Raw genomic sequence first — 15,551 nt, 5'->3', positions numbered from 1 at the left:
TTAGTGGCTTCCTTGAAATTCTTGAGTCGCCTATACGCATCACCCAACTGGTGGTAGACACATCCTTCTGGCCCTCCTACCTCCTCTTCTTTATAAATGTTCAGAAATTGGCCAAATAATTCGATGGCTTTCATAAAATTTCCTAGCTTTAGATGAGCCGAGCAAAAACCGAGATAGGACCTTGCCTCCGCCTTCCTATTCTGGAATTCTTTAGCAATAGCAAATTCTTCGTCATAGTACGTTTTGGCTGTGCTGAACTTACCAAGCCTGTTATAAACGAACCCAAGTTTGTCGTAAGCTTCTAGTTCACAATCGAGGTCCCGTGCGTCTTTGGCGATGTAAAGTTGTTGCATGTAGCACTCCACTGCTTTTTCACAATCTTCAAGAGATAGATAAATATCGCCAAGGAGCAATTTAGCTCTTCCTTCTCCAACTCTATTCCCAGTGTTTCTGGCAGTGATCAAACTTTGCTCCGCCCTCTCTATGGCTTGTTTGTAATCTTTGAGTTCATAATAGCATCGGCCAATGTTGTGGTTTAAAAGTTGCTCTCCATCTCGGTCTCCTAGTTCCTTAGAGATAATAAGGCATTTGTTTAAGTGTTTTACAGCTTGTTCATAATCTCTGAGTGCTTGATAGCAATCGCCAAGGTTGTGGTTTGCACTTTTCTCTCCATCTCGGTCTCTTAGTTCTTTCGAGATAATAAGGTTCTCGTTAAAGTGTTTCACGGCTTGTTTATGATCACTGAGTGCTTGATAGCAATGGCCAAGGTTGTGGTTTGCACTTTCCTCTCCAGCTCTATCGCTTAACTCTTTGCAGATGATAAGGCATTTGTTAAAGTGTTTTACGGCTTGTTTATAATCACCGAGTGCTTGATAGCATTTTCCAAGGCCGTGGTTTGTAATTCCCTCTCTATCTCTGTCTCCAATTTCTTTGCAAATAATAAGGCATTTGATCAAGTGTTCCACGGCTTGTTTATGGTCGCTTAAGGTAGAATAACAACGGCTAAGGCAGCGGTGTACACATGTCTCTCCATCTCTGTCTCCAAGTTCTTCTGAAATAATAAGGAATTTGTTAAAGTGCGCTATGGCTTCTTTATAATTAGCCGTGTGCATATAACAGTGGCCAAGATCGCGGTTTGCATTTTTCTCTCCAGCTCTATCGTTTAACTCTTTGCAGATGATAAGGCATTTGTTAAAGTGTTTTACGGCTTGTTTATAATCACCGAGTGCTTGATAGCATTCGCCAATGTCGTAGTTTGTAAATCCCTCTCCATCTCTGTCTCCAATTTCTTTGCAAATAATAAGGCATTGGATCAAGTGTTCCACGGCTTGTTTATGGTCGCTTAAGGTAGAATAACAACGGCTAAGGCAGCGGTGTACACATGTCTCTCCATCTCTGTCTCCAAGTTCTTCTGAAATAATAAGGAATTTGTTAAAGTGCGCTATGGCTTCTTTATAATTAGCCGTGCGCATATAACAGTGGCCAAGATCGCGGTTTGCATTTTTCTCTCCAGCTCTATCGTTTAACTCTTTGCAGATGATAAGGCATTTGTTAAAGTGTTTTACGGCTTGTTTATAATCACCGAGTGCTTGATAGCATTTTCCAAGGCCGTGGTTTGTAATTCCCTCTCTATCTCTGTCTCCAATTTCTTTGCAAATAATAAGGCATTGGATCAAGTGTTCTACGGCTTGTTTATGGTCGCTTAAGGTAGAATAACAACGGCTAAGGCAGCGGTGTACACATATCTCTCCATCTCTGTCTCCAAGTTCTTCTGAAATAATAAGGAATTTGTTAAAGTGCGCTATGGCTTCTTTATAATTAGCCGTGCACATATAACAGTGGCCAAGATGGTGGTTTGCATTTTTCTCTCCAGCTCTATCGCTTAACTCTTTGTAGATGATAAGGCATTTATTAAAATGTGTCGTGGCTTGTTTATAATCTTCGAGTTCATAATAAGCATCTCCAAGATCGCAGGACACTTTGCCTTCGTAAGCTCTGTCGTGTTCTTGTTGGGCAATCCTTAAACTGTGTATGAAGTTATCTATCGCTCTTTTAGTATGATCAACCTCCATACACGCTTCGCCAAGATTTTTGTAAGCGAACATTTCTTTCCTTGCGTCGCCATCGAGTTTCGCATTGACGAGATCTTGCTTTCGTTGCTCTAGCAGGTCAGATTTTTTTTCTGCCATGTTTCAATGTGCTTCTTATCTAGTATAAAACTAAGAGTAAAAATATGACAAAGTATGGTAAGTACGTTTTTTCCATAAATTTCCTGTAAATTGGCTTACAGCGAGGCTAGCGTTAGTCTGAGATGACTCAAGATAATAACGTGGGGGTAGAAACTGCTGTTGAAAATTTGAAAACTCCGATTACTGCAAAGAGAGGCAGCATCGTTAAAGCGGAACTGACAAAAATCATAAGGATGGAGGGATACAAAATAAAACTATTAATTTAATTATAATGTTATAATTACAGTTATCACGTGTGGTGTGAATAATTAATTCGGTCAAATTCTACTCGTCTACTTACGATCGGTGCTCTCACATAGAAACGTAATGTGAAATGATATGGTATATAAGTATCCAGTGGAGCCTTAAACGTCCTGATCATGCCGTGGATCGTCGAAAGCTCGAAACCTTTTTTAATATTTTGTCATCATTTTTTTTAATTTTTACAGTAGCTCAAAACCTCACTGGAAACTCCTATTACAACCATTTTTAAATTCTTCTGAAGGACAACATGAAACGATCAAAACTGTTATTACTTACCAAGAACTGAATGCCTTGAAATAAAACTCCGGTCGGAGAGCTGCTTCCTCTGAATTGTAACTCGGACCAGTCAACAATAAATCCACCAGTCACAGATTCAATACAGCTTCTTCTCGCGTTATCACCATTTTATAATGTCGATGTCGGAAAATAAAAGACTTAGTTTTGTCTAAAAAAGACATTTTTCCTTATTTGCATGGGCTTATTTTCATACCATAATTTCAGTTTCTTACCGAAAGCGTTTCCTGATACGATTGTAATGATTTTATTATAAAACGTGTTCTTTCATGTTTATTACTGGCTCCAGCTTTTGCATTGCACAATTTGTAGTATTTCAAGATCTTCAAGTTCAAGTTTAAGAATTTCGGCCTTACAATTCTCGCTCTCCTGCAACTACAACCAGAAAATGTTCATATATAAAATAGAAACTGGGGAACATAATAGAACTAGGAAACTTACTGAACAAAAGAATCAAGTTTTACACCGGCGAGTCATGTGTTTTTTACGGATAGAAATGTAACAGTTCCCTTCACTTTCAATTGTCGTGATGGAGCGAAAGACAAACTCAGGTTAATTAAGGCCTAAGTCAAAAATGATTTTCGCCTCCAGTGCCCCCCCAGCAAGGTTCGCGGTTCGCGGAATTCGCGTGGACTGCGCGAGTAACCATAGTTACTTGGAATCAAGATCGCGTAGTTCGTGAACGGCATCTGCCATTTTGAAGTGTCGGCTTTGCATTGGTTTTTCCCATCTTCGCTGGTGAATCCGACAATCTAGAAGCCTCTAACATTCATTCACAATTCGTAAAGCAGAAGTACAAAATTAGTTTAGACCAAGAGCACACATAAACTTGCTAAAGATATGCACATACATTGTAATTTTAACCTTGCAAAGCCCAATAAAAAGACTCCTGCCGTGACATGGCTAGGGTCACTTTACCTGATAAGAGTGTTTATCAATTAAGGGCAAAATTACTGAGCGCTGATTGGTTGAAAGAGAGGGCATTTTTTTTTCTTAATCGAGGGCATTTTTAGTAATCAAGAGAGGGCATGATTACCTGTTAATGATTGGCTAATCCGTTGCATTGCTAATCCGTTGCTTCCCAGATAAAAATAGACTGCGCGCGTGATTTTCCTTCGTATAAATTTTGCCCTTTTTTGCTTCGCGACTCGGGCAATTTTGGAAAATTTTGAAAACTCTCGTGCAATTAATCCTTAATAGTACTTGGCCTCATGTGATTACCTATACTAATTATTACTTTCTTAAGCAGAGGTTTCATTAAGATTTTGAGGTGACGGGAAATGTACAAGGAAGCAGGCAAAATATGTTTTGATTCTGATTTATGTCAGTCACAACATGCAGGAAAAATTATGTTCCCAGCCAGTCAATTTGCCCAGTGTCAGGCCCGTGAAACCCCTGCTTAAGCTTATAGTATTCAGTGAGATATTATGGAAGCCAGTGTTGCCATAATGCCTGTTGTTGTTGGTCTTCTTACAGGGCTGGCATCCAAACATTCTTGAGCCATGGAAACCAAAAGTGGAATGTTTTGCTTAACACCTACTTTGAAGAGAATTTTACCAAGGGAAAAAATATCACTGGTTTCATTAATTATTTGCAGGAGGAAAGGAGCTGTCACATGCTTTTCCAAAATCGATGATGTAGCCATGTTTGTTACTCACAAGAAAATTATTAGCCTTCAAATCACAGTGAAGAAAGCCTTTTGTGTGAATATGTGAAAGGGCTTCTGTCAAATCATGTGAAATAATTAACCAGTCATTTGTTATGAGTGAGCTTTGCACATTCTGTATTGTTGCACTGTTTTTCTGACAAGACAATAGTTTGCTTATTGTTACAGATGTATTGTCTTCTCCTTTAAACTCCATTATTAAGGGAATGGGCTGCTTTTGAAGCTGCACACCTATTATGGTTGGGATATTTTTAGGTGCGAGTGCCTGCATAATGTGAGCCTCCTTCATTATCTCTGTGGTGTCCTGCATCAGAGACTGTTTTTCCACAACCTTTATATCAAATCGTGTGTACTGTCTCAGAAGGCATTGACCATAGGATCCTTCTCCCAGTATTATATTCTCTCCATTGGTTGTAAGAAGTTCAGTATGATTGATTAAGTTTACAGTGGATTATTTGGTACTTGCATTCCTTTTTAAAAACCGGAAAATGAAGGCAAATATATTATAGAGAGTGTGCTTAAATAAATGCTAGATTGCAACACAAGTAAAGGTGAAGATTGTTGATCTCATTGTTTGGCATGCAAATTACGGCAAAGTAACTAGAAACATTACTCCTCCTCCAGATGGACTAGATATTAGCATTGGATTTTATTTTTTTCTTGGCGTGCTCTCCCTCGACGCTGCCGCTTTTTCTCAATTGCGTCTTTCTTTTTTTGGAGCTGAAGTTCCTTCACTTTTGTTTGTGCTTCAGCAAAGCTTATTTTAAATATTTTCTCAAAGTGGCCATTCACTTTTGAATAAATGTGTTTTACAGCAGTTTTAATGGCTTTTTGCGTTGGTTTCACTTTACTTTGTGTCTTCACCCCACTTTCAATAAGGGCCTCTTTTAAAAGTTTTCGGGTTTTGAAAGTTTCTCCACTAGGGAAAAAATTATGGATGGCATAATAGTGCACTTTACAACCTCCACAATTTGACAGTGTGTGCTGTTTCTTCTGCGCTGTATTAAGAGCTTTCCAGTTTACCATTGAAAACGTGTCTTGGTACTGGGCCCTGGCTTTTGAGTTCATCTTTCGGAAAGAGCTGTAAATTGCTTTGGATTTCTTGACGTAGGTGGAACGTTCGACCGCAAAGACTTCCTGACTGTCACCCTCGAACGCTGCAAGATAGTTCTTCTACTTTTCACTAGGGCTAGTTTCAACCGAAGCACTTCCAACCTTACGAAAGCTCTCCTTTACAGCAACTCTTGCAAATCCACAATTAAAAATGACAGACATTTTCGTTTCGCACGAATACACTTAGCTCGTTATCGAGTAGTACCGTTGTTAGGGAACAAAACCTTGAAGAGTTTCAAGGAATCAGTGCGATAACTTTCAAGTTTTGCGCCAAAATTGTAATTCAGTCTCGTTATATGATACTACTTGGGATAAAATTACAAACGTTCTCTATTCTTACCGCCCAAATTTGCAATTGTGTTTTATTAGAACTGTCAAAGGCGATCTAACCCTGGATTTACAGAGATGCAATCGACCTCAGAAAACGAGAAAAAGAAATAAATATCATCAAAAGTATACAAAGTTTGCCTGTGTTCCTTCTGAGATTGCTCCAATTAGTATTTGGTAAATTATTGCTTCTGAACACTCGCGTGACTCGCGTGTCAAAATGGCGGACACTAAGTTGAATTACGTGACTGCGAGTTTTCAAAATTCCCACCTCTTAAACAGTTTTAATTTGTCTTTTTTCCAAATAAATAGGAACCTGTGGGATTACTTTCGTTGATAGCGGTTGGAACCAGGTAAAGGCTAAGATTTTTTCGGGCGAAAACCATGATAGAGGAAGCACTCGCAGCGACAAAACTTGATTTAATCTGCCTAGCACATCTCTCTTTTTTTGGCAGCCATTCCAAGTGGGAAAACAATGAAAAACGTCTCAAATATTCATAGCGATAACTGCATTTTGATTTGCCATGTGTTTAGTGGTGGGAATTTGCTCAAGAAAGCAACCGACCAATTTGGCGCCTAAATTAACTATTTTTGGCTGTTGAGAGTATCATATTACGCTGCCACAATTCAGTCCGAGAGAGGTGGTAGTGATACACATTTCTGCCAAGTATGAGAAAAATCCCTCGCAAAATAGCTAAGTTATTCTCAATTTTGTGAAAATATGGGTTAAAGACAGGGTGACCCAGGCCTTAATTAACCTGAGAATTCAATGGGACGTGGTTTGATCACTACGAAAACTGAATAACGCGGGTAAAATTTCCAGAAAATGGAAATTTAAATTTCTTGCTCGAAGGAAGAAACGTGGAATGTTGAAACTTTTCGTAAGCTGTTACAGTATCCTCCACAACCCAACCCCACAAGCAAACTGAAACAACCATCTTTTTCACAAGAACAAACAAAACAAAAATAATACAAAGAACAGAACATTTCGACCTCAGAACTTCTTATTAAAAGTGGAATTTCGGTTTGTTGAGATATGCTGGCCGTATGATTAGCGTGACATATCCATTTTAAAAAGTGAAATACGTGATTTCATTTCTAAAAATTCGTTCGTCTTCTTATTTAGGGAAATAACCCTAACCCTAACCCTAAATTTCAGTTTTTTTCTCAGAAGTTGCTGTCAACATGAACGTAATGATCGAAAAACAACCGAATTTTGTACACGATCTCATATTATGACGAGAGCCAATTAAAGGCACCATCACGTAATTTTAAACACATAATTCAACGACAAGCAACCATTCATTTGCTTCAAAATGTACACTGAAAATAGTTGGAATTCAGTTATGGTTGAATTGTTTTCATAATGACACCTTGACTGTCACATTGAAATAACAAATACATTTCATTTCAAGGGATGTTTTCAATAATCTTTCTCTCAGTTTCTCACTATAATACCTGTCAACACCAAAAACATTCTAATACAATCAGTTATTTAAAAAAATTGCGTGCGGGGCTACATCCAGACTGAAACTTCGTGTTTCAACATCACTATTGGTGGGTACGTTTTTTTTTTAAAATCCCCTACCTCGTTAGTCTATGTAAAAAAAAAAAAGATTGATATAAAATTTGACGTCGTTTGCAAGGCCATTAACCATCTACTTCCATATAAAGATTGGAACAGACAGGGGTTATAGCTCTTCATTGTTGTGAAATGCACAAAGTGTTACCACTTTTGCCACGATGTGTTCTCTTCGTCAACCGTAATGTTTTAACTGCTTACCGCTAGTCCCAATCGGGCGATAGAGTGAAAATAATATGTTCAGTTCAAAGAGTTTTCATAGAAACGCTTCTACTAAATAAAAGCTTCTCTTAGTGGGAGTATCGCGTGATATCATAAAGAACGCTTACCGAGGACACCAGCCCAAAACCACCCGTTTTTTCTTTCTTTTGAGCTAAAAATGGACGCTTTGATCAAGCAATTAATTACAGATTGACTGATATAGGTGAGAGAGACTTAACAATTTTACACTTCAAATTAGAGTGGAAATATAGCACACCTCATGGTGATTCTGAATCATTGAAAATGTCAGTCACGCTCAAATTTGGACAGTTGATGAGACTGATCAGGAAAACCTTAGAAAACTTCCGATGTATGGAATCACTCAAACAAACAAATTCACCCATGTTTCTAAATTTTAGTGTTGGAACAAATTCATTAAGCTCCCATAGCATTATAATGTAAGGTGCAGAATTGAATAAAACAATTATTCCATCTGCACATTGTTGGATGCAAGATGGGTTATAGCCAACTTAGTGCTATGCATCTCGTTGGATATTTACATTTTTATATCCAACATGTGCTCATGGAATAATTGTTAAATGTCGTTGAGATCTTTCATGGCCATCCTAAACACAGAAAATCAATAACAATTTTGTATGCTCCTCTGTAAATCATACAGCCAAATACATATATCTTGCACCATAAATCCTGGAATTAGCACCAACCTGTAAATCAGTACCCCTATTCAATAGGCACCCCCCCCCCTCAAAAAAATCCCCCTTCCCTATTCCTATTTCCACTGAAAAATAATGTTTGAACCAGATAAGTGCATATTTGTACTGTTATACTCGCCAGTTTAGAACTTGACTTTTCATTAGGTTTGAAAAAATAGCTACTGGTACAAATGCCCTGTGTTGGGTATTAAAAACATTAGTATCAGCTTGGTATATGGTTATTCATTAACTGCAGATATTGCATGTTGTACACTCTACAAAAATATGGGTGAACATTTTGGAAAAAAGTCATTAGATAGATGACTTTCCTAACTTGAGTGCCCCCTTGAACAACTGGCCTCACCCCTGAATTTGAAATGAGAATCCTCTTAGTGCCAATCGAAGGATTTATTTCATAGAACCCTGGCTGTAAAATTGCTTTCAAATACAGATTTTATGAACTCCTTTCAAGAAAGACAACGTTTTTATGTGTAACTTGCATTTCAAATGATTGAAGGTAATGTTTATTATAATGATTTTAAAATAACAGCATGAAATATGTTTTATTTGCAGGGGTTCTTCCTAAACTGTCACCAATACTGATAAGAGAGCTGGAAAGCCAGAAGCAGGCTCAGGAATAAAGTCACAAGTCAATCACAAACTCGAGTCACTGGTCACTTTGGGATCAGCATCCAGCTGAATACGATTTCTTATCAGAATCATGTTTTTCACAATTGACAAGCCCAGTCTTACTCTGGTGGTAAAAGAGAAGTCCTCAGAAAGACCTGCTGACCTATTTTTTTGCCTCATGGAAATATTCTCCAAGAAAAAATGGAAGCAGAATACTATGTTTATTCTGTTTTTTACATGACAACAGACTCACTTATAAGCAGTGATTTCATCAATCTTTGCAAACAACGTAAGGATAATAGTATGTTTATTTGGTAAAATGTCATTCAAATAACAACAAATTCATTTAAATTTTTTTTGTATGGGTTCTGCATGACTGAAATACCTGAAAAGCTTTTAGATGACTCAAATAAAAATGATGGCACAACATGTAAAGATGCTTTCTTCTTTCTTTGCCTCAATGATTGCAAAAAATATTTACTGGTTTCAAAAAGCACAAAGTGTTGATGAATACAATAATATTACAACTGCACTCGAGTTGTTCTTACTATTTGTGTGTGAATATCATTAAATACACTATAATACATAAAACTTGTGCATGAAGGTGTCCCTTCACAGCATAAAAGGAAGATCCAGATTTTTGGTGCCAACACCAACATACACTGATCCATACTTTCGTGTGCCTGGTACATGATAGAAAGCAAAGCCTAACCAATGTAGGCTGCGCAGGGTAACCAAGCCACTCCCACGCTCAAACTGGATACTCCATGAGCCTGGAGAGGACACAAACCAACACTAATGTAAGTATTAAATAGAAAAGGCAAATAATTCTGGTCATTTTCAGGGTAAGCAGTTCAGAGAAAGTTGTGTATATCCAAGTTTCCAGAAGTTCTTTTTTTACTAAAAAAACTGTACCAGACCATGTGTAACATGTCAATAATTTCAAAAGTCAACAAAAATAGATAATACTTGATTGATTTTGATACTAATCAATCAACTAATATAAAAGGGAATATAATATAAAAGGGCAGCCATTAGAAGGTCCTGAAAATTACAAGCCGGGGTTACTCCAGAGTTAAGACTTACCTCCTTTTGGTACATCAGTATCAATTGGATCAAGGAAGTCAATAGCTTTATCCAATTCAGCCTACAAGAAAAAAATCAACCTCACTTTAATAGACAGGTGGATTATTGAAAAAACTAATGATATCAATATTTGAATAATTGACCTCTGATTTCTTTCCATGTAAGAATGTATGAACAAGCTTCACTGTAAGTAATCATGTGCAAATTAATTACAATTAATCAATGCTTTCACAAATTTTACTTTGCTACATTAAAAAGCACCCACAAAAAAAGTTATTTGTCATTCAGGTGTTAATGTCATTGTTATAAATATTGATTCAAACCTTTTGAAGAAGAGTCTTCTGGGTGAGTAGAAATGGCTCTCGGAAATGGAAGTAACTGGAGAGCTTGCCTGAATCTGCCACTGACAAACCTGGGTCAATTCATATTTAGAAAAATTAGGATCAGTTATCCTTACTTTCAAAAGAAGAGAAAAAAGAATGGGTCTCCACCCTTTTTTAAAATAAAAGTACCATTTATCAAATGATTATATTGAATACCTCAACCAAGCTCTGACTGTCAAGAAAAAGGTGCCATCTTTAAAACTAACAAGTAATCCAATACTAAAGGAAGGCCTTATGACCCTGAGGCATCTTTGATTTAAATCCAAGGTAAAAGAAGAGTTTCATGTATCCAGACTTGCCAAACATACACAGTCTCCAATTTATAAAACTTCTTTTCAAGAGTTAATTGACTTGTGTCCCCTAAAAATTCTTATTAATATGTATTAACACTTAAGCAAAGAAAATGATATGTGAAGGTCCTTCACTAGGAAAGCAATAAAGACTACCTAGAACTCCATTTGCTCATCTAACTGAGAACCTAATATACTTGCAAAGACAGTAACAGCAATTATACCACAATGACACAAAGAATTGTCTAAAGGCTTCCATGCACAAAATCATTGTTGCAGGAGGTATTATGAGGCATCTGAGCTTAAACAGTAAAGTAGCATTTAATTGTATCCAAGTGGTTTACTCCTTCTTCTCACCTTCAAAGCTTCTGTTTGGTTCAACTGTGCCAAGAGCTGTTCGATAGTAAGCTCCCCTGGGTACTATTCTGACATCATAATCAATAGCTTCAATAGTTGTTGCCAGCCTGTCCTCTTCTTTAATCATAATCTAAAAAATTGACGGAATAACATATTAAAAATATCCTCAACACAAAGTAACATTTTGCACACAAGCTAAGAAGCCTGACTGTACAACCACAGCACATTCTGGTTCCATTAACCCCTTTCATAAAGATGGGCATGATTATTAGGCATGATTATTATTCCTTTTCATGCATGAGAATAAGCTTTCTTGGCCCTACTGGATTCATTCTTGGCCCTTCCCACTACTTATTAAATGTAATGTGGAACATTTTCTTAAACTAGCACTTAACTGTGTTTCAAGCCCTAGGAAAAAAGTGACACTCCAACATCAACAAAATTTGAAGGTTTGTACCCCTATTAAATTTTCTGTTCATCATAAAACCTTAACTTACAATGTTTTCCTCCTCTGCTCCATCCAATTTTTCACCATCTGCACCTTCTGCTTTCTTTGTCTCTGTGTGTTCATATTCATATGATGGATCTCCTGTGAAGCGTCCTTTTACAAATGAGCAGTTATGTCTCATGCTCTCTGTCACCACTGGCAGTAAGCCCCAGTGTACACAGTCCAGACTGTGGAAAACACCATAAGTAACACAGTTATTTATCGTTAATCCAGGATGGATCGCAAGTGTGCATCCTCAATAGCCTGGCTATTTTGGTGTCCATTAGTAAATTGTGAAGTTTTCAACTTAAAAGAGGTTGACTAAATAACAATTAAACGTGTGAGAATGCTAAATATTGTTTACAGTGGCCGAACAAAATGTTCAGCTGTTAGAATTAAGCGAATTGTACTTCTTCTGCTTCCCTGTATACCAGCGGGCACAGGGGCAGTAAGGACATACATTGAGTATGCAATTAATCTCAATTTTGAAGATCAGTTCACAACTATACACTTTTTAAGACATGTTGACTTTAAAACTAAAATAAATTTTTACCCACGATAAGTTATTTTGGATACCTGTAGAGCGTTTTTCGTTCCTTCAGTTCATCTTTACCGACTCCCTGTACAATGAAGTAGTCACTTTTGACTCCAAAGATCTTTCCCCAAAATTTCACTACACGAAACTTGTAATTACTTTTCAAAATAACCAACGAAGATTGTAGAGCTGCTTTCTGCTCTGTACTTAGAATAATGCCACTGCTTCCTACATAGTCTATGTTCATATGAAGACCTTCTGCGTCCATGTTTTTTGCAGAAAATTTGACACAACCACCTTCTCCAATCTACTATGGCTGCTTCTCTGTGATTTTGTTACGCGCGCCACTGTTGTCATGGTAGTTTTGGGTGTAACCGCTGGATTTCATGAACGAGCGAAGGAGCTATTTTAATTGGTTTTCTTTACCAAAATTGACCAATCAATGTTCTTGCCTTACTGCTGTTCTGCTTGTTCAAAATGGCGGCTCGTGAACAGATCTCGTTCAGATCAAAGCCTTCTTCTATCCTTACCTGAGCTCAGAATTTTATATATTTCGTAAAGAGAAATACTTGAAATGGAGCTTAAGGCATTTGTGGAGAAATGTAAAGATGAAGGGCATTTCATAGAGATTTTTAACAGTGGAAATCACGACAGACTCTGTTGGAATGGCGGTGCGAAAGAAGAAGACTTGGCAATTTCTTTGTCCCATCACTATGACAGGATGGCGGCTGATGACCAATTTGAAGCCAGCATCGAAAAGACGTGGACTGATCTTAAGGAGAAAAATCCCTTCCTTTTCAACGGTTCTAAATTTCGTCTTCATGGCGTAAGGAACGAAGCCGGAGATTCACTGTCTCTTCTGTTAGGACAGACTTGTTATAGAGATTATGTTTGTACAAACATGAACGACAAGCACTGGCGGTTTTTAAGAGACTATGGCAAACGTGAATACGCCAACGAACATGCATGTTTTTCTGATGCATTGGGTGTTGGTTCTGTCGTGGAAACAAGTGACAGTAAGTTAATTTTTATTAGAAGAAGCCATCAAGTTTATGAAGATCCAGGTCATTTAGATACTCCAGGAGGACACGCAGAACCCAGTGTAAGCACTTCACCTGTTAGAAATTAAATTGATATTAATTTATTTTAAATCCACTAGCCTTTTATCGCAAATGATGTAATCTGATTGGTTACGATTGTCATAATCTATTCCGTCGAGTTGTCTAAAGCCCGGCCAAACGCACGCAACACTTCAATGCAACATCTTTCTACATTGTCGAGGGCAATGTGTTGCACATGGTTTTCCACCCTGTAACAACACGTTGCGAGATGTTTGATGGTGTTGGATCAAGTTTGAAAATGGTCAAATTTTTGTTGAAATGGATGTTGTTTTTTGGCCAGCTCCTTCACAACATGCCACAACACGATCCAATAGTGTTGCAAGATGTTGCATTGAAATGTTGAGTGCGTTTGACTGGGCTTCCTCACTCGTGTGTAAACAGTAGTCTGTCAGGCCATCCAACATTTATGAATTCAAGTCAATTTCTATATTGTAAAAAGTGAAACTTTAAAAGTAATTCAAATAACTTACTGGGATCATTCTTTACCTTGGATTATTTGAGACCTCACCTTCGTAATATTAACTAAGACATTCTTTCATTACTTTCAGGAAGTTAAAAAGACAAATAAACAAACTGTAAACAAAAATGTGGTTGATATTGAAGATATGGATGGCAAGGCAGTGGTGTACGAGTTGTTTCATTCTATTGTGCGAGAAGTCAGAGATGAAGTTAGTTTTATATGAAATAAATCTATTTTCTCATTTCCCAGCTTATAGAAATCTTCTGCTTCACATTAAGATGTGTGAATGAGACTCTCCTAATTCATAGGGTTTCCATGCCATAAAGATGAAGGTTACCCCCACTATTTTACTACAATTTCTTGGCAGTATGTTGCTTTGAGGGGGAAACAATGGCCCAGTATTTAGCTTGCTGGACACCAGAGCAAGGGGTCTGGGCCCAAGCACTGGCTGAATCACCATGTTATGTTCTTGGGCAGGCTTGGATTCATAAACTTGACCTTGTTGATATCAGCTCTGAAGAGAAAATGTGGAAGTAATGAGTACAACAAATTGATCATGGGTAACACCTCAGTTTGATAAATCAAGATCCTTTCCAGATGAATTTATGGTGGACAACTTCACCTGGTACCTAGAGAAAACGATCACAGATACAAGAAATCACCTTTGAATAACAAGACACTGATCTTAGTTTTCAAGACCCTTTGATTAACAACATATTTTGTCACTCATATGCAATATTAGGTCAATATTCCAGAAGAATACATCAGTTGGCCACTTTTGACTGGAATTTACCGCAATTACCGCACTGGACAGAAACCTGGGGCTTGTTTTAGGATCAGGTCTCTGTTTTTACTTTTTGTCTGTCTGAAAGGCCTATCATCAAATCTTAAATTGTCCTACTTGGTGATTCATTCAAACCATGCTGATATTAATAATCAGTGAAATCTAGAAAGAAAACTGAACAAAACAATAGCAGATGAAATTTACCAATCACAAGGGAGCATCATGCTGAGTAAACTGGGAGATGTATAGTTAAAACTGTAGCCCTGATGAAGAGCAGCAGTCTACGGCTAAGAAAATCCTCATATTAAACTAGATGGCACAGTATGGTTCATCAAATGATTATTTTAAACTAGTTAGTTAATATCGTACTTTCCCACTGCAAAAAACTACAAGGTTACTTACACTAAAATTCACTAAAATATGTTTTACCTGCCATTTTTTTCTTAAAGATGCTCTCTCAAAGGCGAGGAAATCCATGAGTTTTATCGCAAGGGTGGACCAGAGGCTTATGAATCATCCCAGCTGCTGTTGGTGGACTTAGCTGTAAGTTTCTTTCAGTTCTAAATTGGGTCAGTGCAGAGTGCCATCTTGGCCATTGTTTACCTTCTCTAAATGCATTTTAATCTTTGTTATTGTTGGTTACAGGAATTCCAGAAGGGCATGTCGTCTTCTAAAGTCAAGGAACTGTTCAAAGATCTCACTCCAGGATGCAAAGCATGTCTGTATTTTTATTTCAACCTACAAACTAACTTTACTGTATGAAAAGCCCCGCGCAGCAAGTATTCTGGAAGATTAGCAGACACTACACTTTCATTATGAAGGCTATTAGTGGGACATGCAACACTGAAGGCAAAATTACTAATTTTGACAGTGAATTTAAGAAAGACGATCTTCCTTCCAGATTAGTTTTAATATATTTATGAGAAAATAAGAAACTGTTTTTAACAAGTATATTGATGGCTGTTTTGAAATTGAAATGGAATGTAATGGACTTACGGAAGATATGTGGTTATGGTTTGTTCTCGTCTAC

General features: G+C 37.5%; 2 protein-coding genes and 1 pseudogene across 2 annotated transcripts; 1 reads left to right on the top strand and 2 right to left on the bottom strand.

Moving 5' to 3' along the window:
* LOC131792039 (tetratricopeptide repeat protein 28-like) lies at window positions 1-2,189 on the bottom strand (annotated as a pseudogene).
* A 7,125-nt stretch (window positions 2,190-9,314) lies between these two features.
* Window positions 9,315-12,492, bottom strand: LOC131792155 (radial spoke head protein 9 homolog). The gene is made up of 6 exons (XM_059109528.2): window positions 12,198-12,492; window positions 11,632-11,809; window positions 11,135-11,264; window positions 10,428-10,516; window positions 10,105-10,165; window positions 9,315-9,791 (listed from the first exon to the last, which is right to left on the bottom strand). The coding sequence occupies exons 1-6, from the start codon at window positions 12,422-12,424 to the stop codon at window positions 9,631-9,633; spliced, it is 846 nt and encodes a 281-aa protein (XP_058965511.1). The 5' UTR covers window positions 12,425-12,492; the 3' UTR covers window positions 9,315-9,630.
* Window positions 12,493-12,628: 136 nt separating this feature from the next.
* On the top strand, window positions 12,629-15,521 carry LOC131792140 (uridine diphosphate glucose pyrophosphatase NUDT22). Its single transcript, XM_059109513.2, has 5 exons — window positions 12,629-13,258; window positions 13,826-13,945; window positions 14,480-14,577; window positions 14,971-15,064; window positions 15,167-15,521. The coding sequence occupies exons 1-5, from the start codon at window positions 12,731-12,733 to the stop codon at window positions 15,281-15,283; spliced, it is 957 nt and encodes a 318-aa protein (XP_058965496.2). The 5' UTR covers window positions 12,629-12,730; the 3' UTR covers window positions 15,284-15,521.
* The last annotated feature ends 30 nt before the right edge of the window (window positions 15,522-15,551 follow it).

The sequence above is a fragment of the Pocillopora verrucosa genome, chromosome 7 (genome assembly GCF_036669915.1).
Source record: "Pocillopora verrucosa isolate sample1 chromosome 7, ASM3666991v2, whole genome shotgun sequence".
Lineage (NCBI taxonomy): Eukaryota > Metazoa > Cnidaria > Anthozoa > Scleractinia > Pocilloporidae > Pocillopora > Pocillopora verrucosa.
This window is presented reverse-complemented; position numbering and strand designations above follow the sequence as displayed.

What these genes read in the sequence shown, in the direction of transcription:
- LOC131792140 (XM_059109513.2), top strand. Translation starts at nt 12,731, where the DNA reads ATGGAGCTTAAGGCATTTGTGGAGAAATGTAAAGATGAAGGGCATTTC. An exon ending in TGCGAGAAGTCAGAGATGAA is followed by an intron (nt 13,946 to 14,479) that starts GTTAGTTTTATA and finishes ATGCAATATTAG; the next exon opens with GTCAATATTCCAGAAGAATA. An exon ending in TGCTGTTGGTGGACTTAGCT is followed by an intron (nt 15,065 to 15,166) that starts GTAAGTTTCTTT and finishes TGTTGGTTACAG; the next exon opens with GAATTCCAGAAGGGCATGTC.
- LOC131792155 (XM_059109528.2), bottom strand. Translation starts at nt 12,424, where the DNA reads ATGGACGCAGAAGGTCTTCATATGAACATAGACTATGTAGGAAGCAGT. An exon ending in GAACGAAAAACGCTCTACAG is followed by an intron (nt 11,810 to 12,197) that starts GTATCCAAAATA and finishes TGTTTTCCACAG; the next exon opens with TCTGGACTGTGTACACTGGG. An exon ending in AGAAGACTCTTCTTCAAAAG is followed by an intron (nt 10,166 to 10,427) that starts GTTTGAATCAAT and finishes TTTTTCTTGTAG; the next exon opens with GCTGAATTGGATAAAGCTAT.